The 23,642-nt window shown below is 39.9% G+C and overlaps 1 protein-coding gene across 1 annotated transcript; it reads left to right on the top strand.

Moving 5' to 3' along the window:
- Positions 1–9,319: 9,319 nt before the first annotated feature.
- LOC133653003 (polypeptide N-acetylgalactosaminyltransferase 6-like) lies at positions 9,320–22,589 on the top strand. Its single transcript, XM_062051986.1, has 10 exons — positions 9,320–9,951; positions 14,481–14,653; positions 15,996–16,145; positions 16,277–16,511; positions 16,590–16,707; positions 17,742–17,939; positions 21,137–21,268; positions 21,341–21,442; positions 21,512–21,670; positions 21,740–22,589. Exons 1-10 carry the CDS (start codon positions 9,455–9,457, stop codon positions 21,851–21,853), a joined length of 1,878 nt encoding a protein of 625 aa, XP_061907970.1. The 5' UTR covers positions 9,320–9,454; the 3' UTR covers positions 21,854–22,589.
- The last annotated feature ends 1,053 nt before the right edge of the window (positions 22,590–23,642 follow it).

Below are 23,642 nucleotides of genomic sequence, written 5' to 3'. Positions count from 1 at the left end.
CACATGCTTGCATATAATTTGACAAGTTTTATCCTGTTAGACTTGAGGTAAGTGAGATTTAATAATTGAATATGATTAAAATTACATTTGATTAAAACTGTATTAAAAGAGTAAAATTACCAATTAATTGTTAAAATTTGATTGAGCAGGCCACCTCTGTAGTGAAAAAATTGGTCTCCCAGGTCAAATAGGTAAAGGGGAACTGCCTTTTTTAAATTTTATTTTGTCTATCATTCACAATCATTATGAGAGACAAGATGACGGATGTCTTTTTTTTTTTAGGATTTTAAAGATGATAAAGAAGCTTGCAAGATGCGGCTAATGGGAGTCACCATTGTAGCCTCCCTCTAAAACAACTTTAAAACCTCCATCAACATGTTATATACTTGCTGCAAGTATATATATAATGTAGTAACAGACATGTTCATAACAATTTGTAATTCCTAAAATATTTACCGTATTCTGGTCATTTGCATTTCCGGAACAAATATCCTACGCTCATTTATTCCCGTTTCCATAGCAGCACACTTCTGACTTCAGGCAACAAATGTGTGTTCCTACTTCCATAAACAAACGCTAGTGTGTTGTAATCATGGTAGACTTGGTAACAAACAACAAAGATGACTATTTTTGGACAAATGAGGATTCACAACATATTTTTGAAGGTGAATATACAGAGGATAAACTGCTGCTTACAGAAGCGAGCACGAAGAGAGAGCGAAACTTTGGAGCAGACGGTAGCCGAGGAAGTGAGGTCGGCGTGACTTGACGGTGTGAATATGGAACTTGGAGCCACGTTATGCCGACAGAAATGGTGTGCTTACCCCAAATCAACTGAAAACGTCCCTGGTCAGCTGGACCAAACTCACAGCTGTCCATCGAGTGAGTCACTTTAATATCGATCATGATATACGCAGCACGTCATTCTTGTTATCACATCTACAGTACATACGCTGTCGAGCTAGCTCTGTACAAAGAGAACATGAAATGTGGGCTAATACTTTACAGATACTGTAATATGATTGTTCATGTTTTTCAGTCAGTACAGATTGGTGTCTTATCGCATTGTGTTATGTATTACAAACTCAAATGCGATTCAGCTGCTGACGTAGAAGCTAGCTTATCTCTTGCCATGGCTTTTACTGTAGCACGCTGATGTGTTAGTACACTAAAAAAATAGTTCTTCCGTGTTCGCTCTTACAATAACAATGTCGCTACAGCTTGGTTATTATACAGGTTACAGAACGTAAATGAAGTATCGTTGGCGGTTTTTGAATGCATTTTTAAAATGATTTAGAGGTAGAATGGATTGCTCCCATTAGCTGTATTGCGAGCCACCTAGAACGAGCCGATTTTTACATGTTAGGATACAAAAAAATATATAATAATTTTGTCTTCATGTTTCTCATAAGTATTGTGAACGATTCCTCCCTCTCCTAAAGAAAACGCACTTACCCTTTAAGAACCAATGGTTTCGATCAGGGGTACCCAAACTTTTGGCCTCCAAGGGCCAAAGTGTAAATGTGCCAATGGGCCGTGGGCCAAACACAGCGATTTTAAGCGTACAGCTGCACAAAAAGTGAGTAGTTTCATCTGATACCGCCATTATTGAAGGTAGTACTAGTGGAGATCATCACGTTTGATAAATGACAACTTGTTAGCCTTGCAGACAAGCCATCAATGATTGTGTAAGCTAAAAAGTATGAATATATATTTAATTTATAGAAACCACCCTTTGGCGGGCCATAAAGAAACAACGCGGCGTACCGAATTTGGCCCGTGGCAACAAACGCTAGTGTGTTGTAATCATGGTAGACTTGGTAACAAACAACAAAGATGACTATTTTTGGACAAATGAGGATTCACAACATATTTTGAAGGTGAATATACAGAGGATAAACTGCTGCTTATAGAAGCGAGCACGAAGAGAGAGCGAAACTTTGGAGCAGACCACTTTGGGCACCTCTGGTCTAGATAAAATGTACTGGATATGGTTTGGTGTAAGTTTTGCTCCACAGTCACTTTTAGAACCCTTTTTTTTTTTACAGTCAGTCACTATCTTCAAATGTGGAGGCGTTCCCAGATTGCAAATGAAATCCCACCACACCCTCTCCAAAAGTATCATCATTTATCCTTTGAAAATGTACACTGTTTAAATACACATCTTGAAAATGAACATCACCAATATTTTTTGTTCCAGACAGATTGTGCAGATTCACCCGGTCACAACATTAGGTACACCTGCACACTCTTCGATGGATTCAGACTTGGCGTTTAAAAAAAGCTGCACAAGACAGGCCAGCTTCCATGCATCTGACATTTTGTCACCATCTCATCTCTGCATCCATCAAGCCATTGAAAAGTTGTCTTTGCACTGACAAATGTGGGAGAGATCAGAGGGGCAGCCATGAAATCCCGGGCCACATAAAAATAAATTACAATCATAACTTGCTTTTTTTTTTATTAGTTAGTTGCTCCCGTCAGATGGTATTCAAGCCAGTAGTGTCAGCAATCAGATCTTTACAGGAATTGTGGTAAGGTCTGCTAGGCTGGTGATAGACTGCTACAGCGTTATAAAGGTTTACAGATGCATAGTCCAAGTGCAACCCTAGGGCCCAAAACTGGCATTGCATGTGTTCCTTATGTAATATGATTGTTATCGCTGAAGATAAGCGGTCGCCAGGGAGTGGTTTTTTGTTTTGTTTCTATTAATACAATTACACAGATTGCAACGTTGTTAGAATAGAATATAAAGATTAAGCATACATACTTTCTTTTTAGACCTGTTTCGGACCCAATTCCCATTTTAATTTATATTATTCAACAGACTGTAATCTGTAAGATATATTTACAGACTGTAAAATATATTTTGGTGTAATTGCTTCTCTCAATCACCAGATGGCGCCAAAACCATGATAGGTAATTCTCAGAGCTTTGATGAGTATAAATGAGCTCTAAAATGCAATGACTATGATTTGGGGCAGCTATATACAGTATATGCGTTATACTTGTATAGCGCTTTTCTACCTTCAAGGTACTCAAAGTGCTTTGACACTATTTCCACATTCACCCATTCACACACACATTCACACACTGATGGTGGGAGCTGCCATGCAAGGCCCTAACCACGACCCATTAGGAGCAAGGGTGAAGTGTCTTGCTCAAGGACACAAGGGACATGGCAAGGTTGGTAGAAGGTGGGGATCGAACCAGGAACCCTCAGGTTGCTGGCACGGCCACTCTCCCAACTGCGCCACCCTTTGCAGATGTTTATATAAAATACCAGCCTGAATGCAATAAACTCAACCAAGTCCTACCTGCTTTCTTTCTCATTCTAGCTCAGTAGCCACTGTAAAAGTATTATTATTTTGGTCGGTATAGCTCGGTTGGTAGAGTGGCCGTGCCAGCAACTTGAGGGTTGCAGGTTCGATTCCCGCTTCCGCCATCCTAGTCACTGCCGTTGTGTCCTTGGGCAAGATACTTTACCCACCTGCTCCCAGTGCCACCCACACTGGTTTAAATGTAACTTAGATATTGGGTTTCACTATGTAAAGCGCTTTGAGTCACTTGAGAAAAAGCGCTATATAAATGTAATTCACTTCACTTCACGACAATACTTACTTACTTACAGTACTGTATCAATATCAATGTTGTTATAAATGATTGGCCTATTCAAAGCTGTACTTATCCAACATCAAATCCACTTTGCAACTTTATTTTTCAGAAATACTGCATATTTTGCATTTTCATATTATAAAAAGTTATTTTTGACAAAAATGCCATAACTCATAAAAATTAAAAAAAAGGAAAAAATAAAAACCTTGTAACTATAAACAGATCTGAAGTTAAGATTTCCATTGTTGAGAGTTTGAATAAATATAAATTTATTGCTGACCTATGAGTGGGTAGGTCCTTTTGGATCCAAGGAGTAAGTTTGTATAGTCAATTTTAAGCTTGCACAAGGGATGAATATGCCCGATATAATCTAAAAATAGCTGAATATAATATATATAATATAATATGAGTGTGAAAACATATGAATATATACACTCTTAAGAAGAAAGACTTCACAAGATTAATATTTAAAATAGTAAATGTTTTTTACTATACCTGGAATAATACCCAAAGCGCTTAACATTATACATCACATTCACCCATTCACCCATTCACACACACATTCACACACTGATGGCGGAAGCTACCATGCAAGGCCCTAACCACGACCCATCAGGAGCAAGGGTCAAGTGTCTTGCCCAAGGACACCACGGCCTTGACTAAGATAGCGGAAGATGGAATCGAACCTGGAACCCTCAAGTTGCTGGCACGGCCGCTCTACTATCAGCGCCACGCCGTGAAATGGGATCAATGGCGAAGATGGTAATCCGATTTCATTTAGGTTTCCATGGCAACAGTTTCTCTATCTTGATGAGATTGTAAACACATGGCACCTTAGGGTTGTACTACTATGTGTGTGACTTTATCCTATAACATACTATTATAACTACATTATGTGTAGCTTGCAGAAATATGATGAGAAAATCAACATATTCATTTCATTGAGTGTATGCTAGCAATATGCGTCGTCAGCATTAACAATAATAAATTCCTCCACACATAATGTCTTTACATCTGGTTGAATCCACAAATTAGGCATTATGAAAGACAATGTAGTAAGTATTTGATGCATCGCTTTTTTTGTTATTTCAAAAATTCTAATTTGTGTTTATGAATATTAGTATGCTAATGTTAAAAAGTGAGACTTTTACACAATCAACAATGTTCATCTGAAATGCATGGCTGTAGAATACAACCACAAGAAGAAATATGATCAAATTGATAGTTTCAATCAAAAATGATGTATTTTCTCAAGACTAAAATGGGGCCCAATACTTATATGTTTTAATCAAACTTGATTTCAATTCAATAAATGTTTAGTACTAAAAACACATTTATGGACAATAAAGTGTTCAATATATTTGCGGGCTGAAAAGTAACAATTTAACATTATTAAAACATACATATATATTTGGTTGATATTACTGTGTTACTAAAGCAGTGCTTCTCAATTATAAAGTTAAAAAAGTTAAAGTACCAATGATTGTCACACACACTAGGTGAGGCGAAAGTATTCTCTGCATTTGACCCATCACCCTTGATCACCCCCTGGGAGGTGAGGGGAGCAGTGGGCAGCAGCGGTGGCCACGCCCGGGAATCATTTTTGGTGATTTAACCCCCAATTCCAACCCTTGATGCTGAGTGCCAAGCAGGGAGGTAATGGGTCCCATTGTTATAGTCTTTACTCGGCCGGGGTTTGAACTCACAACCTACTGATCTCAGGGCGGACACTCTAACCACTAGGCCACTATTTATCGCAGACCAATCGTTTTTTCGTGTCTGTCTTGCCATTTATGTGTCTAAATTGGATGCCAAAGTGGACCAACTCGTCAGATGATGTCTTCATCTTTCTACTATAAATGTGAGAGGCATTATTTATTATTTGAAATAAACTTTCCAGCTCCGAGGCGTGAAAGCAGCTCACCCGTGGACCCCGACGTAAACAAGTTGAATAACTTATTCGGGTGTTACCATTTAGTGGTCAATTGTACGGAATATGTACTGAACTGTGCAATCTACTAATAAAAGTTTCAATCAATCAATCAAACCACAGCCACTGACGTCAAATGCAGCAGCACAAGCTGTTAGCTCCCACCGATCATGGCACCGCTAAAAACAGCTTGCGTTAGCGCTTATAATAACAATATCACTAATACTTGGTTAATATTCACGAAATTTAAAAAGAGTATTGTTGGCGTTTTTTGGGGAAATGTATCTTTAGAGGGATTTATTGGCGGAATAGAGGACCGCCTATTAGTTCCGCTGTAAGCAGACTTTATTTATTTATGTTTATTCATTAGTTAGAATGCCTAGAAAAAATACATCTGTCATCTTGTCTTTCATATTGATTGTAAACCATAGGAACATTTTCAAAAAAAAAAAGTGCAGTTCCCTTTAATTATTTTGGCCACTGTAACATTAGACACAGTTTGAACAGAAACATTTTGTTTTAATATTTAAAAATATTAATCTTTTTTTTTTTTTTTTTTTTTTGCAATTATATTTTATTGAATTTTACAGTTAAAATCACATTTGACAGTCACACTTTGCTCACGCAGACCCTTCATACAGGCACACATCCACTCATACACACTCACATGCACTCTTGAGGAGAGAGGTGCACTTGGACTTTAACAACTCAAGGTTTACAGTATAGACCAGGGGTCACCAACGCGGTGCCCTCGGGCACCAAGTAGCCCGTAAGGACCAGATGAGTAGCCCGCTGGCCTGTTCTAAAAATAGCTCAAATAGCAGCACTTACCAGTGAGCTGCCTCTATTTTTTAAATTGTATTTATTTACTAGCAAGCTGGTCTCGCTTTGCTCGACATTTTTAATTCTAAGAGAGACAAAACTCAAATAGAATTTGAAAATCCAAGAAAATATTTTAAAGACTTGGTCTTCACTTGTTTAAATAAATTCATTAATTTTTTTAATTTGCTTTTTATAACTTTCAGAAAGACAATTTTAGAGAAAAAAATACGACCTTAAAAATGATTTTAGGAGTTTTAAACACATATACATTTTTACCTTTTAAATTCCTTCCTCTTCTTTCCTGACAATTTAAATCAATGTTCAAGTAAATGTATTTTTTTTAATTGTAAAGAATAATAAATAAATTTTAATTTAATTCTTCATTTTAGCTTCCGTTTTTTCGACGAAGAATATTTGTGAAATATTTCTTCAAACTTATTATGATTAAAATTCAAAAAAATTATTCTGGCAAATTTAGAAAATCCGTACAATCAAATGTAAATCTTATTTCAAAGTCTTTTGAATTTCTTTTAAAATTGTTTTTCTGGAAAATCTAGAAGAAATAATGATTTGTCTTTGTTAGAAATATAGCTTGGTCCAATTTGTTATATATTCTAACAAAGTGTAGATTGGATTTTAACCTATTTAAAACATGTCATCAAAATTCTAAAATGAATCTTAATCAGGAAAAATTACTAATGATGTTCCATAAATTATTTTTTTAAGTTTTTCAAAAAGATTCAAATTAGCTAGTTTTTCTCTCCTTTTTTTCGGTTGAATTTTGAATTTTAAAGAGTCGAAATTGAAGATAAACTATGTTTCAAAATTTAATTGTCATTTTTTTCGTGTTTTCTCCTCTTTTAAACCGTTCAATTAAGTGTAAATATAATTAATTATTAATAATAACATAGAGTTAAAGGTAAATTGAGCAAATTGGCTATTTCTGGCAATTTATTTATAAATAAATGATAAATGGGTTATACTTTTATAGTGCTTTTCTACCTTCAAGGTACTCAAAGCGCTTTGACAGTATTTCCACATTCACCCATTCATTCACACACTGATGGCGGGAGCTGCCATGCAAGGCGCTAACAGCAGCCATCAGGAGCAAGGGTGAAGTGTTTTGCCCAAGGACACAACGGACGTGACTAGGATGGTAGAAGGTGGGGATTGAACCCCAGTAACCAGCAACCCTCCGATTGCTGGCACGGCCACTCTACCAACTTCGCCACGCCGTCCTTTAAAGTGTGTATCAAACTGGTAGCCCTTCGCATTAATCAGTACCCAAGAAGTAGCTCTTGGTTTCAAAAAGGTTGGTGACCCCTGGTATAGACATTATTAGAAAAAATACCCAGATATTGTATATATCCATCCATCCTGCTCTGGCTCAGGATCAGCAGGCTATCCAGACCATAGCAAGATGGATGAATATTCCTCGGCATCAAGGATCCTCAGGAAGTGATCACAAGATCACCTCCCCAGGACCTCTCCACCGTTCACACTTAAAAAAGAAGAAGAAAGTCACAAAAAAAAAAAAATAAAAATAAAAAGTCACAAAAAAAAAGCAAGTAAACCGTGACAAAACCATATCAAAAGTGACACAAAAAAGCAATAATAGTGTGGGATCAATACAAAAAATAATAACAATAATAAAAAAGGAATAAAACTACAAAAAAGATATGGCCATTTTTTTTTTAAATGTCTATAACAGTGGTTCTTAACCTTGTTGGAGGTACCGAACCCCACCAGCATTCACCGAACGCTTCTTTAGTGAAAAATAAAATGTTTATTTTTTTTCAAATTCAAGAAAAAGTTATGTTTTTTTACTGGTGCACAAAATGAACCGTGCATGAACATCACCTTGTTCAAAGAACAAAACCAACACAGTACATGAACTCACAACAAATTACACACCTTACACACATTACCATGAATTGATTAACGTGGACCCCGACTTAAACAAGTTGAAAAACTTATTCGGGTGTTACCATTTAGTGGTCAATTGTACGGAATATGTACTGTACTGTGCAAATTGTACTGTTTCATATAATGTATTCTCTTCCTTTGCAATCTGCTAGTAAAAGTTTCAATCGATCAATCAAACAAACAACAAATCAGATGGAAAATTAGAGGGAACATTGTTTGGGGGTATCCATAATACGCAGATAGGGAGAAGTTTTTATTTACATGATAAGTCGGATGTGTCTTTACCTCCGTGGCGGAGGCTCCACCGAACCCCTGAGACCGACTCACCGAACCCCTAGGGTTCGATCGAACCCAGGTTAAGAACCACTGGTCTATAAGTTATGATTCAATATATGTCAGTAAAGGTTTCCAGGTTAGTTCCCATTTATTCATATTTGTAGAGTTTATAAATCTTATTTAAGTGATTCTTTGGCGTGCCACTCGATGGAGCCCGAACATTTGAGAATCACTGCAGTAGATCAACTACATTATTGTACTTATTTCAGTTAGTTTTTTTTTTGTAATTTCTAAAAATTATACTAGTTTGTTCAATTTCAAGTTTGAATGTGCTCGATTTAGAGCTACTTGGTAATGTTAGCTGTCAGGAATCCGTTTGCAATGTGCCACTCCATTTCTTTAGGGGCCCCTCCTGAATGACTCATGAGGATGAGCATAAATAAATGATGGCAAAGTAAGAGTATGTCAGTCTAAAAAAAAAAACATTTGTCTACATGGCATTGATATCCTGTTTGGGCCACCCAGGAAACAGGAAACGTTGTAGTGCTCAAAGTCCGGGGGGGGTGGGGGGGTGAAGTAGTTGTGACGTCGCATTCCAAATGTCAAACATTCATCAGCAGGTGCACACATGAAAAGGGGCGGAGTCACATAATGTGGGCGTAAACCTGCAGTCACATGGCTCCAGGAGGGGCAGGTGCTGCTTGCTGAGGTGTGCTTCTGTTTCTTTCCTAGCTCAGACTCCCACAGAGGAAGGCGAGGCAGGGTGGAAGGAGACACCTGAAGGCAGAGCTGTTTGAACAAATCTTGTCAACGGCTAATTGTTCGTTTGCTGCCATTTCTTAAATCTTAAATCAACTTCCTCTGGAGTGTTGAAGGAGCGGAAGCATGCGTCTTTTACCAAGGAGGCGTATGTCCCCTGTGAAGTGGGCTCTCATCGGGGCGGCTATCTTCATGGGGGTCTTGGTACTTCTCCAGATGGAGGTTGGCCGCCCAACCGCCGACGACCCTTGGTTCCAGGACCTGATGCAGAAGAAGGACATGATGATGGTGAAGGTCCGTGATACGGTCTTGAACATTAAGAGCATCCAGATCGGTGTTCTGCCGCCTCCGCCTCCTCCCCCAGAACAGGTGGAGAACTCCACCCAGGAGACGGCTTGCCCGCCTGGCTTCTACAGCCAGGAAGAGCTCAAGCCTTACTTGGAGAGACCGCCGCAGGACCCCAACGCCCCCGGAGCTAATGGGAAGGGATTTGAAAAAGCCGATCTGTCCCCAGAAGAGGAGAAGGAGAAGCAGGCGGGCGACACTAAGCACTGCTTCAATCAGTTTGCCAGCGACCGCATCTCTCTCAGCCGCAGTCTTGGCGACGACACGCGGCCTCCAGAGTAAGAAGATCTCTCACCATTTCTCACTCTTGCATATCACAACTAGGGATTGTCTGGTCAGGGTTTTAGGCTGCCGACTCCGATCATCCATGAGTGAGATCGGCCGATACGATACCATCACAAGTATTAACTGTACATTTTGAAATATATCTATGGTGTGTGCTATTGACAGTTGAACAATATTACCACAATATTTAATCCATTTCATCTGTTGTGACATACAATAACTAAACAAAAGCAAAAACTACTATCCATCCATTTTCTTACACGTATCCGAGGTCGGGTCGCGGGGGCAGCAGAGAAGCCCAGACTTCCCTCTCCCCAGCCACTTGGTCCATATATTGAATGTTTCTTTGAACGGAGTTCATATTGAACAAGTTAAAGAAGCCAGGTTGGTGGGAGTTACAATAGATGAAAGACTCTCTTGGGCCACTCACATTAATAACATAGTAAAAAAAATGAGCAGAAGCATCTCAATCATAAGAAGAAGTGCCTATTTTTTAACCAGCACAACTACGAAACAAGTTATACAATCCCTTGTATTGTCACATATTGACTACTGCCCAGCAATTTGGTCCAATGCATCTAAACAAGAACTCAATAAAATCCAGCTTACCCAAAACAGAGCTGCCAGACTAGCTCTCCATTGCTCATTTAGGACCAGCGTTGAGATCATGCATAATGAATTGTCATGGATGAGAGTTGGTGAAAGACTAGCATGTAGTTTGATTCTATTTTTAAAAACAATCTATACATACCATAAACCTTCATATCTGTATTCTCAGCTGTTGCTTGCTAGTGAAAGTCACAACTATGGTACCAGGTTAGCCCTAAGAGGTGCTTTCACCCGTCTTAAACCCAAAAGTGATGTTTTGAAAAAGACTGTAATGTATAGGGCAATCACTTACTGGAATCGACTTCCACAATATTTGGTATCAATCACCAGCAGAGTGGGTTTTAAGAATAGACTAAGAGGAGAAGTATTGCGGAAAGAGATTATTCTAGATTGTACCTAATGTCATGACTGTTTTTATTGACTATTTTATTGATTATGGGACAAGCAGTAGAAAATGGTGGAGGGAACTTTTTTCGTCACTTATTGTTTGTCTTTGGTACACTAATGTATATATTTTAGGCCATTGGTTCTTTGTTTTATTTATTTTTTTGCAAAAATATATATATATCTATTTTTATATAGCTCTTTTTATCTTTGGTATGAACAATATTATGTAAACTCGAAGTTATTATTATTTTTTTGGTTCTTTGTTGTTGCTATTTTTGTATTACAACATTTTATTATTAGATCATGTTGTACTGCATTTTAATCTTTTGTTTTGTGATTGTGTGATGTTTTTGCCTGGACCCCAGGAAGAATAGTCTCCACTGCGGTGTAGACTAATGGGGATCCTTAATAAACTAAACTAAACTTGGTCCAGCTCCTCCCGGGGGATCCCGAGGCGTTCCCAGGCCAGCCGGGAGACATAGTCTTCCCAACGTGTCCTGGGTCTTCCCCGTGGCCCCCTGCCGTTCGGACGTGCCCTAAACACCTCCCTAAGGAGGCGTTCGGGTGGCAGCCTGACCAGATGCCCAAACCACCTCATCTGGCTCCTCTAACCCCAAAACTACTATCTGCTACTAATTTAAATAAATCAGTTTTTGCCTTCAATGTCCGCCTGTGTGCAGGGAATTATTCCGCTATTTGCCAACATTTCCACAAACAACATAATACTTATTTGGAGAAAAAAAAAAATATCGACCTTATCACTCTGGTATCGCTCATATACTACTTGATGTCGACACCACCAGTTTGAGGATCAATCCCTCTCTTTACGTGTTGTGTTATACGTTATATTATCCTCTCTCTGGACTCTACTTGTTAATTATAATAAGTGCATTATTATATACAATGGGGACGGCGTGGCGCAGTTGGGGGAGTGGCAGTGCCAGCAACCTGAGGGTTCCTGGTTCAATCCCCACCTTCTACCAACCTCGTCGCGTCCCTTGTGTCCTTAAACAAGACACTTCACCCTTGCTCCTGATGGGTCGTGGTTAGGGCCTTGCATGGCAGATCCCGCCATCAGTGTGTGAATGTGTGTGTGAATGTGGAAATAGTGTCAAAGCGCTTTGAGTACCTTGAAGGTAGAAAAGCGCTATACAAGTATAACCCATTTACCATATAATACAATTATGATCAAATAATGACGTGCTACCTCGCTGCTGCAACGCGGTTTCATTTATGTTGTTTCAAGCTATGTTGGCGGGTGGCTTATCTATTGGCTTGCTCTCGGTGTCTAACACATTTAGCCTCATCCTCCAGTTATAACCGTACTTAAGATAGTGAGAAATGCAGTTTAATAGCCGTAATAGAGGTAATGTGTACACAGAGGTACATAATTAGCTACCAGCCGCTCGTCAGTATGGGGACGAAAAATAAGAAGTATCAGCCAAAGGGGATCGTCTTTGTGATCGACATTAAAAGGCATTAATCTGCGATGGCGATCACATACTTTTTCATGAAAATCCAATCGATCGGCACATCCCTACTCACAACCCACTTCCATTGATACAATAGCTTCTCAGGTAGATAACTCGCCAGTATCATGGAAATAAACATTCTAGTTGAGGGCTTTTCAAAGTGCAGCATAGTGAGCCTCCCTTTCTCTCAGGTTATAATTGTCATGGAGACTACCCAAAAAACTTATTGTTTGGAGAACATTTTGTGAAGTTTTCTGCACACACAAGACACTCGCTACCTTGGACATTTTGCCTATGAAGTGAGCTTAGCAGGTTCGAAAAAAATACATGTAAATGTTTGAGTGTCCGCCCTGAGATCGGGAGGTTGTGAGTTCAAACCCCGGCCGAGTCATACCAAAGACTTCAAAAAGTGGGACCCATTGCCTCCCTGCTTGGCACTCAGCATTAAGGGTCGGGATTGGGGGTTAAATCACCAAAAGATTCCTGAGTGTGCCGCAGGCTGCTTGATTGATTGATTGATTGATTGAAGCTTTTATTAGTAGATTTCACAGTACAGTACATATTCCGTGCAATTGACCACTAAATACGAATAAGTTTTTCAACTTGTTTAAGTCGGGGTCCACTTAAATTGATTCATGATACAGATATATACTATAAATATACTATCATCATATATACTATCATCATGATACAGTCACTGCGATGAGGTGGCGACTTGTCCAGGGTGTACCCCGCCTTCCGCCTGATTGTAGCTGAGATAGGCTCCAGCGCCCCCCGCGACCCCGAAGGGAATAAGCGGTAGAAAATGGATGGATGGATAATACAGTAATCACACAAGATAATCATCAGAGTATATACATTGAATTATTTACATTATTTACAATCCGGGGGGTGGGATGAGGAGGGTTTGGTTGATATCAACACTTCAGTCATCAACAATTGCATCATCAGAGAAATGGACATTGAAACAGTGTAGGACTAACTTGGTAGGATATGTACAGCAAGTAGTGGACATAGAGAGAGAGATCAGAAAGCAAAATAATAAGTATCTACATTTGATTATTTACATTTGATTATTTACAATCCGGGGAGGTGGGATGTAGAAGGGGGAGGGTGCTAGTTAAGGGTTGAAGTTGCCTGTAGGAGTTCTTTTAGTGCGGTTTTGAAGGAGGATAGAGATGCCCTTTCTTTTACACCTGTTGGGAGTGCATTCCATATTGATGTGGCATAGAAGGAGAATGAGTTAAGACCTTTGTTAGTTCGGAATCTGGGTTTGACGTGGTTAGTGGAGCTCCCCCTGGTGTTGTGGTTATGGTGGTCATTTACGTTAAGGAAGTAGTTTGACTTCGGTATCAGGGAGGTGTAGCCGATTTTATAGACTAGGCTCAGTGCAAGTTGTTTTACTCTGTCCTCCACCCTGAGCCAGCCCACTTTGGAGAAGTGGGTAGGAGTGAGGTCTGATCTGGGGTGGACGTCTAGAAGTAATCTGACTAGCTTGTTTTGGGATGTTTGGAGTCTAGATTTGAGGGTTTTGGAGTTGCTGGGGTACCAGGAGGTGCATGCGTAATCGAAAAAGGGTTGAATGAGAGTTCCCGCTAGAATCAACATGGTGCTTTTGTTGACCAGAGAGGAGATTCTGTAGAGAAATCTTGTTCGTTGGTTGACCTTTTTGATTACCTTGGTTGCCATTTTATCACAGGAAAAATTTGCCTCTAGAATGGAACTTAGGTAGGTGACCTCATCTTTCTTGGTGATAACAATGTCACCCACTTTTATAGTGAAGTCATTGACTTTCTTAAGGTTGATGTGGGACCCAAATAGGATGGATTCCTTTGCTGCTCACTGCTGCTCACTGCTCACCTCAACCTCCCAGGGGGTGAACATAGGGATGGGTCGAATGCAGAGGACAAATTTCACCACATTCAGTGTGTGTGACAATCATTGGGACTTTAACTTTATTTTTCTCAAGCTGCTGCGCACCTCACACTTTAAAAACCCTTGTTGCAGTTAAATTATATATACTGTCTTTTCTTTCTCTCAACCACCGCCTCCAGATGTGTGAAGCAGAGGTTCCCCCGCTGTCCTCCCCTGCCCACCACCAGCGTTATAATAGTCTTCCACAACGAGGCCTGGTCCACCCTCCTCAGGACGGTGTACAGCGTCCTGCACACGTCCCCTGCCTTCCTGCTCAAAGAGATCATTTTGGTGGATGATGCCAGCACTGACAGTAATGCAGACACACCAGTTTTTTTTTCAATGGCAGCAATTTCCACCCAATTACTGCCATTAGACGTTGCAGTTAGAACAAAAACATTTGCTTTGAGTACCTACGCAATGTTAAAAAGGTCCCGCCCAGGGCATACATGCAAAAGTAAGTCACACCCGCTAAGGCATGTTGCCTTAGGAGTTGCTGTCACCGTAATCGCCGTAAGATCTTAACAAGAAAAAAAGAAAGGAGTGATTCATTTTATTAAAAATATTATCAAATGATGAAATAAAAATAAATTTGGAGTCTTTCTTACCCTCTATTGATAGCAGCACTGTCTATCCTCCATGCAAACATACTTTGTATGATAACCTCTGTTTTTGCTAAAAGTCCAATTTAAAAAAAAGTAGTTGATCTTTGATATTAGGGCTAAGAATCTTTGGGCACCACACGATTCGATTTGATTCTTTGGGGTAATGAATCGATTCAGAATTGATTCTCCATTCAAAACGATTAAATAAATACTTTTTAAATAACATTGGGTGCCAGTTCTCTGATTAACTACATTCCTCCATAAAATAGATAATAGATCGTTTTGTTTAAAACATTATACCCATATATTTAATAAAGTCAAATACAAATAAGGCAAGTGAAGTATTCCACACTTCTCTTTTCTAAAGTAAATCTGTACAGGAGATATGATTTGCCAAAAGTGGCTGGACAGGACGGATTAAAAAAAAAAAAAAATAATAATAATAATAATAATAATAAAAAATATATATATATATATATATATATTCTTCTTTTCTTTTTTTTTTAATGGCTTTTTAATGTTTTTTTATCAATTAAGAATCATTACATATAAGTGTCGCAATTAATCCAGATATTGATTTTTTTTTTTTTACACCTCTATTGAATATATAATCCTCCATGTTGGCAGCCACATTCATTCATTCATTGACGCACGTATTCATTCATACAGCAGAGCATCAGAAAATTGTTCTTGTCTCTGCCAGATTTACTGAGCTACCCGATCCATCAGTGTATGCACAAAAAGTCAGCCACTTCCAAAATATAGGCACTGTTTTATTGTTTTTTTTAACAGTGGTTATTATTATTATTTTGGCGACATTGTGACAAGCAGATCAGCCAGTAAGCCACGCCCCCAGCCTACTCTGCTTTCCACACAAACACACACACACACACACACGAACAAAAACATTTATGACACAGTTGACCATTCCCTGGTTGACGGTTATTAGTTATTGTGTCACTTACATTGTGACTTTTAATAGGTGTCAACAGTAAGCATTCAGGAGGCTCTCCAGACAACCTTTCAGTGGATGTCGTTGTATCCCCGCAGAGTATCTGCAGAGCCAACTGGTGGAGTTTGTTCATCAGCTGAAGATTGTCAGCGTGTTGAGGCAGCAGGAGAGGAAGGGTCTCGTCCCGGCCAGGCTGCTCGGCGCCAGTGTTGCCCAGGGCGAAGTGCTCACCTTCCTTGATGCCCACTGTGAGCACACATAAGCACATTATTGACAAGTGGCAGTAGTAGTACTGCTACTTAGGGGATGATGTTGGCTTTACATTTGTCTTCTTAACGACACTACAAATGTTCCCAAACATGACATTGTGTGGTTCTAGGCGAATGTTTCCACGGTTGGTTAGAACCGCTGCTCAGACGCATCGTCGAAGTGCCAAATGTTGTGGTCAGTCCACACATCGCCACACTTGACCACAAGAACTTTGCGTTCTCAAAGCCCAAAGCCACTGACCGCGCCTACAACCGGGGAAACTTCGACTGGGGCTTGAGTTTTCGCTGGGAGGCGATCCCCTCAAAAGCCAGTGCTCTGCGCAAGGATGAAACCTACCCTGTCAAGTAAGACGACGATCCGACTCTGGCTTTGGTCTCGTTGGAACCACTGTGAAAACATTATTTTTTTTTTACCATTTTCAGAACGCCCACTTTTGCTGGAGGTCTCTTTTCCATCTCAAAGAGCTACTTTGAACACATTGGAACATATGACGATCAAATGGAGATTTGGGGTGGCGAGAATCTGGAAATGTCCTTTCGGGTCAGTCATTTGAGCTTCACATTCAAAATGCACTCATTCTCTGTCTGAAATGAAAACAAACAGGAGAGCTGCCGTCTTTTGCAATGCATTGTGGGTTAATGATCTGTTTGTTTAATCATTTCTGAACGTACTGGGGCAAGCGGTGGAAAACGGACCTGTGGATGAATCCTCATCTTCTGCTTTGATTTATCCTATTTCTTCACTTCAGTACTTCTGATTCTATTGCTCAATTTGCTACAGGCTGCAAAGTGCATCATTTCTATTGCATTGATATCTGAACAGGCAACCTGTAAGGTTTTTTCCAATAAGATGTTTTTGTCATTTACTTTTTATGTTTTTCAAGTTAGTTGACCTAGGACAGCACGGTGGTGCAGGGGTTGGCGTTACTGCCTCGCAGTGAGAAGGTCCTTGGTTTGAGGTCTTTCTGTGTGGAGTTTGCATTTTCTCCCCGTGACTGCATGAATTCCCTCCGGGTACTCCGGCTTGATCCCACCTCCAAAGACATGCACCTGGGGATAGGTAAATTGGCAACACTAAATTGACCCGAGTGTGTGAATGTGAGTGTGAATGTCAAAGTTAAAGTTAAAGTACCACACCGTGTGGTGAAATTACCCTCTACATTTGACCCATCCCTTTGTTCTACCCCACTGGGAGGTGAGGGGAGCAGTGAGCAGCAGCGGTGGCCTAGCTCGGGAATCATTTTGGTGATTTAACCCCCAATTCCAACCCTTGATGCTGAGTGCCAAGCAGGGAGGTAATGGATCCCATTTTTATAGTCTTTGGTATGACTCGGCCGGGGTTTGAACTCACGACATACCGATCTCAGGGCGGACACTCTAACCACAAGGCCACTGAGCAGGTAAAGGTTGTCTGTCTATCTATGTTCCTGGGTCCTGGGATAGGCTCCAGTCAACCCCACGCCCACGACTCTAAAAGGGACAAACAGTAGAAAATGATTACGGTTGAAAATGAGTTCAACTATTGTCTAATCAACATCTGCGTTGCTTTTTTTGTTTTGCATACATGCGAGGCAGGTGTGGCAGTGTGGCGGTCAGATGGAGATCATTCCTTGCTCTGTGGTGGGCCACGTCTTCCGCACCAAGAGCCCGCACACCTTCCCCAAGGGCATAGAGATCACTCGCAACCAAGTGCGCCTGGCTGAAGTGTGGCTCGATAACTACAAGCAGATCTACTATCGCCGTAACAACAAAGCTGCTGAAATGGCCAGAAAGGTCAGTATGGGGAGTCAGTGTCACAGGCAGGAGCCGACATACTGTTAGGCTAACACAGGCCTCGGGGCCCTAAAATGTCACATCAAAAAAATTATCTCTTGTTCAAACGTCAAGAGCTCTCTTTTTCCCACCAGTCACACACGGCCGGCCTTCACAACAATAGCGCTACTCGTTACAGTCGGTCCAACTGCGCAAACAAAAAAAATGATGTTCTTTCAGCTACAACAGATAGAGATGTCGGATTTTTGAGTTTTGAATGAGGTGCCGAGCCAGGCGATCTTTACCGCAGCTGTGTCCCAGTGTTGGACACAGGATAAAAAAGCTTGTACTCACGTGAAAGATTCGTAAATTGGAGACCACGTTACAATGACTCCACAGTGCGAAGCCGTTTCTAAGATACTAATCCTCACCACCATGGTGGGAAATAAACATGAGTTTCTTCCAAGTACAATATCACTGGAGGACTAAAGAAAGAGGAATGGCTAAGCATGCTACACACAAGAAGGTTAAAGTTTCAATGTAAAGTAGGGTTGATCGATCCAGAGGTCGATACTATCCATACCTAGTGTAGTATCAGTATATAAATGATACTAAAGTGTTTCGATCGATATTTTTCTTTTTGTTGTTCTTGTCGTTATTATACAGTATAATCTATTTTTTTGGACTATTTTGTAATTGTTTACAAAGTCAGGGAGCAAGTCTTTGGATCCAGTAAAGCTTTGAGGGCAAAATTAAAATACTTAAATGGGAATCGATAGTAGTTTTTGCTTTAGCTTTTAGTTATTGTGCACTAGCCACTTTATTTTGTTTAAAAAATTATACGTAGCTTTCAATTCTGCCATCCTTTTTTTTTTTTTGTTCCAGCTGACCGACGTAATTATGACACGCTGTCACATTCAGTTCAGCGGCCACTGCTACACATTAAAATCAGCTTTGAATAATGACAAATAAGGAAGCAACACCACACAAAGTTTGTAACACAACAATATTTCCCCCTCAGAAGTTCCTCAAAGTCACGCACGCTGTGTCAGTTCGAAGTGAACGCACTTATCTCACAAATATTGCGACTGCGTTTTACCGACCATCCTCCGAGCGATCCATTAAGTGAAAAATTGAGGCAATATAATATAATAATCCATAAAGTTGCTTTCAAGCAAGATAGCAGCCGTTGTGCCTGACAGGTTGCGTCACGTTTGTGTGGCATTAAGTTAAGTGAAATTTGTCCTCTGCATTTGACCCATCTCCTTGGTCAACCCCTATGAGATGAGGGGAGCAGTGGGCAGCAGCGGTGGCCGCGCCCGGGAATCATTTTTGGTGATTTAACCCCCAATTCCAACCCTTGATGCTGAGTGCCAAGCAGGGACGTAATGGGTTCCATTTTTATAGTCATTGGCATGACTCGGCCGGGGTTTGAACTCGCAACCTACCCATCTAAGGGCAGACACTCTAACCACTAGGCCACTGTGTTTCACTTCTTTCTGTCTCTTGACTACAAACTGGACGATCGAGCGTTACATATGTTCACCGGGTCTATAACAATTCCTATTGTTGCAAAATGCACACCCACGTAATATGCTAATTGACTGTATTGATTTATACGATGTATATGAATGATATATCATGTAAAAGGTGTGTGCTCTGCACATGCATGCCATATATAAATATAATTTCCAGCTGTGTGTAATTGTAATTAAAAAAGAAACGCAGTGATGGATCTGTGTGGTCTTAACAAGAAGATGACATAACTGCATTTCACCTTACACTGCACACATAGTTGACTTCTTTAAGACTTAAAAAAAACGGTGTTGGTAAAAGACTTCCCTGGTCTGAGATGTTACAGTACATCATGTTGGAGGTGTTATGGTTTAATTCAGGGATGTCCAAAGTGCGGAGAAAGCCGGAGTACCCGGAGGGAACCCACGCAGTCACGGGGAGAACATGCAAACTCCACACACAAAGATCCCGAGGCCGGGATTGAACTCACGACTACTCAGGACCTTCGTTTTGTGAGGCAGACGCACTAACCCCTCTGCCACCGTGCTGCCCTCTCTAATTATTATATAATCTGAAATGTTCCAATTTAAAATTTTATTGGGGGAAAATATTTCATATTTTGTGTTTTTTCCATAAAAAACTGGGTTTTCTTTGACAAAAAGGGCATACAACTTAAATCTAAAAAAAATAAAAAAAATAAAAACGTTATATTGACAGAGATACCTAATGTTGATCTAGATATTTAAACTTTGAATAATAATAATAGTAATAATACTAAATAATGACTGTTTTTTTTTGTTTTTTTTACCTAAACCTGTTGGAGTCCCCGGTATCAAGCCTGAGTGGAGGCCTAAATGTATATTTTTTATACATATATTGTATTGGTTTTTAAAATAAAAAATATCAAAATGGCCCCCACTTGCTTTGATTTTTCAGTGTGCGGCCCTCAGTGGAAAAAGTTTGGACACCCCTGGTTTAATTGAATACAAATGCAAATAAAAATAAATTTTTTCACATCTTAATTTCCAAAATGTATATATAGTACAGATAAGAGTACCGATAAATACCGGTATCGATAAGGAATATCAATAAGGGTTTTGTACCGATAAAATCTTAACGATATACAGTACAGGCCAAAAAGTTTGGACATATCTTCTCCTCATTCAATGTGTTTTCTTTATTTCCATGACTATTTACATTGTAAATTGTCACTGAAGGTATCAAAACTATGAATGAACACATGTGGAGTTATGTACTTAACAAAAAAAGGTGAAATAACTGAAAACATGTTTTATATTCCAGTTTGTTCAAAATAGCCACCCTTTGCTCTGATTACTGCTTTGCACACTCTTGGCATTCTCTCGATGAGCTTCAAGCCCACCTGTGAAGTGAAAACCATTTCAGGTGACAACCTCTTGAAGCTTATTGAGAGAATGCCAAGATTGTGCAAAAAAGTAATCAGAGCAAAGAGTGGGTATTTTGAAGAAACCATAATATAAAACATGTTTTCAGTTATTTCCCCTTTTTTTGTACATAACTCCACATGTGTTCATTCATAGTTTTGATGCCTTCAGTGACAATGTACAATGTAAATAGTCATGAAAATAAAGAAAACACATTGAATGAGAAGGTGTGTCCAAACTTTTGGCCTTTACTGTACATCCCTTGATCCCTAATAACAGCATTTCCGCTATTGGTTGCAGCACACCTACGGGGACATCTCTGATCGTCTAAAACTGAAGGAGAACTTACAGTGCAAGAACTTCACTTGGTACCTAAACAGTGTCTACCCAGAAGCTTTCATTCCAGACGAAACCCCAGTAAAATTTGGAGCAGTAAGTGACGTTTCTCTACAGGTAATGTAAAACCCAGGCTGTACATGTCATTCAGTTTGCCTCTTGCTCCAGCTTAGGAACGCGGGATCTAAAACTTGCCTGGACACTGGTGAACCAAAACCAGCGGGGAAATCTCCTATCATGTACAACTGCCACAACACGGGAGGCAATCAGGTACACACACTGTCACACGGTTAGAAATCTGAAGGAGGCTGAGCCATTTAACTGGTACCTCTTCTCCAGTACTTTGAGTACACTTCCCATAGTGACCTGCGTCATAATATCGGCGAGGAACTGTGTCTTCATGCAGTGCCTAATACCGTCCAGGTGAAGTTTGAGATCTGCAAGCTGCGTGGGAAGGGCACAAGTGTCTCCCCACAACAGAAGTGGATCTTCACAGAGGTTTGGGCTGTTTTTAATCCACGTTTCCACACGCAGTCAATCAATGTCGGTACCCTTCTACCTTTTCAGGAGAACCTTTTGAAGAATCCAAGCGGTGGGAAATGTTTACAGCTGAACGGAAGTGTTATTCAGATGGACAAATGTGATGCCTCTGACCTCTACCAGCACTGGAGCTTCGGATGACATTCCCTGCTGCTAAACCACCTGTCAACCTGTAGTCCTCCTGGTCCTAGAGACCAGATCAGTGCAGGTTCAGTAGGACTGTCAGCAGCGCAGGGAGATTGTGGTTGCAATTAGTAGCCTGTTAACGTTGAAGGAAAGGAAATCCAGGTTGATGAATGTGGAGGTACTGTTTCTTAAATTATTTTTATACTGTGTTGGACCTCCTGTGTTGTGGCTGCTGTGATGATGCTGATGATGAGGACAATAAACTGATAAGACAAATAATAATAATAATGTACCTTTGGGAAAAGACACTAATTATTACTGGTTAAATGTTTAGATCATCTACAAACAATAGTCACATATTTGTACAGTAGAACTAGAACTACTGTTGGAGACTTAATGTTTTTATGAGATAGACAGTACAGTAACACCTCAACTTACGCGCTTAATTGGTTTAATGATGGAGCTCTTGACTCAAAACATGTGTATCTCAAATCAATGTCTCCCATTGAAGTGAATTCAAATCAAAGTATTTGGTGCTTTCTGGCCATTTCAGCACGATTGTAACACGTAACATGTCTTTTAAAAAAAATCAAAACTTTTAGATAATAAATATTGCATGAGGACAATACAATAAAACGCAATACTAACAACCACAGCAGTTTCATGAAGTGATGTAATGATAATGTACTTTATTTACCTTGGGGAGTGGACTTCTCTGGTATCTCCTTCCTGCGGTTGTTTTTCTGTCAAACACACCAGCAACAGCTTTTCCATATTTTTGTGGATTAAGGTTCGCCTTAGATATTGTTCTAGCATTATTGGTTGTTGTTTTCCTGACGACATTGTCCTTTACACTCTTTTTTTCCATGGTTAGAAGAACAAAGTTTTGTCAATCTCTAGCTATATAAGCTACTGCTGCAGCGGGTAACACCAGATGTTTTGGATGTTACCCGTTACCTGTTACACTAATTAATGGCGGGTATGCTTGTAACTCCAATGTTTGCTTGCAACTTAAAGCATAACAATTAGCTAAGAGACAGCTCTTATTTCAAAACACTTTTTTTTCGCTTTTTTCTTTTTTTTTTTGCATAGTCACAGTCTTGCATTACTTCATACTTCCTCCAAATCAGCGTTTTTCAACTTTTTCTGAGCCAAGGTACATTTTTTTCATTGAAAAAATGCGGCGGCACACCACTAGCAGAAAACATTAAAAAATGAAACCCAGCAGCCGATAGTGACAGTAAAAAGTCGTTCTCGCAATTGTTGGATACGAATTAAAACCGTAACCAAGCATGCATCACTATAGCTCTTGTCTCAAAGTAGGTGTACTGTCACGACCTGTCACATCACACCGTGACTTATTTCAAGTTTTTTGGTGTTTTCCTGTGTGTCGTGTTTTAGTTCTTGTCTTGCGCTCCTATTTTGTTGTTGATTGTCATATACGGATGTGCTTTGTGGACGCCGTCTGCTTCTCCACCCACTCTAAGTCTTTGCTGTCGTCCAGCATTATGAGTTTGTTTACTTTGCAGCCAGTTCAGTTTTAGCTTCGTTTAGCATAGCCATCCTTAAGCTTCAATGCCTTTTCTTAGCGGCACTTGCCTTTTGTTTATTTTTGGTTTAAGCGTTAGATACCTTTTTACTGGCACGCTGCCATATTGTGATTACGACAAACCAGGTTCCCGACATCTACAAAGCAATTAGCTGCCTTCTGTCACCTACTGATATGCCGAGCTATAGACAGTACAGACACTGAACAACGGCACATTTGCGGATTATAATTATTGTTTTGCAAAAAAATATTTTT

The sequence above is a fragment of the Entelurus aequoreus genome, linkage group LG07 (assembly GCF_033978785.1).
Source record: "Entelurus aequoreus isolate RoL-2023_Sb linkage group LG07, RoL_Eaeq_v1.1, whole genome shotgun sequence".
NCBI classification, from domain to species: Eukaryota; Metazoa; Chordata; class Actinopteri; order Syngnathiformes; family Syngnathidae; genus Entelurus; species Entelurus aequoreus.
This window is presented reverse-complemented; position numbering and strand designations above follow the sequence as displayed.

Coding starts and splice junctions, on each gene's coding strand:
- LOC133653003 (XM_062051986.1), top strand. CDS start 9,455: ATGCGTCTTTTACCAAGGAGGCGTATGTCCCCTGTGAAGTGGGCTCTC. Junction 14,654..15,995: donor GGATGATGCCAGCACTGACA/GTAATGCAGACA, acceptor GTATCCCCGCAG/AGTATCTGCAGAGCCAACTG. Junction 21,443..21,511: donor ACAACACGGGAGGCAATCAG/GTACACACACTG, acceptor CCTCTTCTCCAG/TACTTTGAGTACACTTCCCA.